General features: G+C 41.4%; 1 protein-coding gene across 1 annotated transcript in view; it reads left to right on the top strand.

The window, feature by feature from the left end:
- The window catches only part of CD8A (CD8a molecule), a 6,529-nt gene that overhangs the window by 3,148 nt on the left and 789 nt on the right, over window positions 1-2,592 (top strand). The window contains exon 5 of the mRNA XM_009710272.1: window positions 891-921. Within this exon, the coding sequence (XP_009708574.1) occupies window positions 891-921 (31 nt within the window). The remainder of the gene's footprint in view (window positions 1-890; window positions 922-2,592) is intronic.

Here is a 2,592-nt window from a genome sequence, read left to right as displayed (position 1 = left end):
TGCTGAATTAACCTAACTAGATCCCTAACCCCGCAGCCTGGAGCTGATGTGAGATGAATTTAGCAGCTGACCCAGTTAAAAAAAGTACAATTTTCAGTATCCTTCAGCCCTGAAAAATATTAAATCACCAAGGTCTGCAGCGATAGGAAGGAATACATGAAAAAACATTGATGAGCCACAGCCAAAAATCATTCTTCTCGAGGGAAACAGCTGATGATGCAGCAGAGTGCCCAGAGTTGGTCCAGATTCCCTCTGAAATCACCAGGAGCCAGGATTCCCCGGTGACCTGCATCATTAAGCTCCAAACACCACTCAATGATTTATTTCTACCTTTTAATGCTGATGTAAATGATCAGTGAAAAGCCATTAGCTGCAATTAATTTCTGCAGCAGGCAGCCCGAGCCCTCAAGGACAGACTTTTACCTTGTGCTAAAATTAATGGCTGGACGTTGTATTTTGCCAAATACATCCCAAAGTAATGACATAGATGTCAAAATGGGGAAGAGTATCGTTCAACTTGGTTGCATGCTGCGGGGCATCGTTGATGCAGAAATTAATTGCTGCCAATGGATTTTCAGCAACATGCCAAAGTTGCTGGAGACAGCAAAAAAAAAATAATTCACTCTCAGTATTCCCAGTCTGACCTTGCTACTGTTACTCACATGAAAATTTAATTCATGAAAATACTTATGTGGACTGCTGGGGAAACGTGAGCTGCAGCACTGCTTCCTTACATGGTTTTCTTCAAAAATAAGCTTGGTTTATCTGATGTTAGTTTTAAAGATAGCAAGCTGCTAGGGAATGCCAGCCCCACCTCGCCGCAGCGTTTCTTTACTGAGCTGCGACTTGGTACCTTTGAACTAAAACATTGTATTTATTTTTTATTTTAGAAACGAGAAGACGAAGATGCAGATGTAAAAGGTTAGTTAAGTGACAGATGTTGACATTTTTCTCTTAAACTTGGCAGCATCTCACCTTCAAGAGATAAAGCAGGCAGGTGCCAAAAAATGACCTAAAAATGCTTCATCTGATAAACAGTGGATGGGAGAGGACTGTGTAATGAGTTAAGGGCAAAAAAAGAGAGATAATATTTTAGAAAAAAAAAAAAAACAAAACCAAAACTGAAACACAGGAGGAGAAAATCTTAAGTAATTCAAATCATTGAGCACTGACCCTGCAGTAGATACTAAACAGAAAGACAGGAGGTGCTTGCGGCAGCCTAAAACTTCACACACCACCTGATGCTTATAACTGACATCGCATTTGTGTGCTCCAATGCACGACTCCAACTTGAGCCTGGGGCTGACCGTAGTTCATCCCTTCCCCTCCCTGAATTGTTGATTTGATTTCATCACTGGACCTTCAGATTGTGTCCATGGATTAGATGCAAGTTATTCCACCCCCAAATCCCCCTCTGCACAATTTTGGACCAACATCACCGTGCTTTTATGCCACGTTCCCCCAACAGGCACTAAGGAACAGCAGCAGAAAGGCTGACGCAGCCTTACATGACTTTCCTGAGAAACAAGAGGGCAGCTATGTGTTCATATATATATACACACATATATATACATATATGTATATATACCTATTTTCTAGGATAGAGAGAAACCCTTTTTTTATGCTTTCTCTCCTGCCTCCCCAATCCACCCATCATCCTGAGTCACCAGGAAAACACTATCAGAATAAAAATTGCCATTTGCCAGTTTGGAAGAAGAAATCCTTTTGCCTGCCAGTAACGGGCATTTTGCTTCTGCAAATTGATCTCCCTGCATCTGTTTTCTTCATCTCGCCTGTTCTGCAGAAAACCACTTCTGCAGCTTTGCAACCTTTGTGCTGAGAGCGCACCCAGCGCTGGGCTAGCGCTTGGAAAAGCTGGGCTGCAAGAAAGTTTGGAACAGTATGTTCACACCTCTGGAGACTTACTCTTTGTAAATCAAGCATCTTTTAAATCAGATGAATTCATGTTCCTTGTTATATATTCACAGGTTTCATAGTAAAAAAGTTAATAGTTTTTTAGTGCTCCAAATTAATACAATAATCAGAAAGAATATCCCTCCCTCTACATTAACAGAATAATTTTTTTTTAAGGGTAGAACACATCAGAAATCGTTGCCTGAATAGTAACAGTGTCTAAGGGAAGAGGCACTGAGTGGCAATGCCTTCTGCCCTTCAGGTGCAATCTTCCTATATATCTACCAGCATCCAGCTGCACCCACAGACCTTTATTTTCCTTTACCTGTCTGAAAAAGGGAACAGCCTGTCATTTTTATGATGGATATTTATTATATCCAGCGCTCTTTTGATCCTCGCCTGGTTTTCCAAGGGCTAAATGATAACGAAGAGCTCTTCTTACAGCCTTGTTTGGGAAGAAGCTTACATTCTTCACTTACCTCAATCTCTGTTGCCAGGCCTGCGCAAAGATGTTCTGTCCCTAAGGGAAAAAAACCCCACACTGCAGAGCTCTTCAATTTTGCACCGATGGAGCGGTTGGGTTACAAGTGCCTCAGGAAATCATCTCATCAAAGATAGCTTTCCTTCAGCAGCACTAACATGACAGACTTCTGGTTTAAGCAATTGTAGCATATTTAA

This window comes from Cariama cristata, unplaced genomic scaffold (genome assembly GCF_000690535.1).
Source record: "Cariama cristata isolate BGI_N322 unplaced genomic scaffold, ASM69053v1 scaffold10911, whole genome shotgun sequence".
In the NCBI taxonomy this organism is placed as follows: domain Eukaryota; kingdom Metazoa; phylum Chordata; class Aves; order Cariamiformes; family Cariamidae; genus Cariama; species Cariama cristata.
This window is presented reverse-complemented; position numbering and strand designations above follow the sequence as displayed.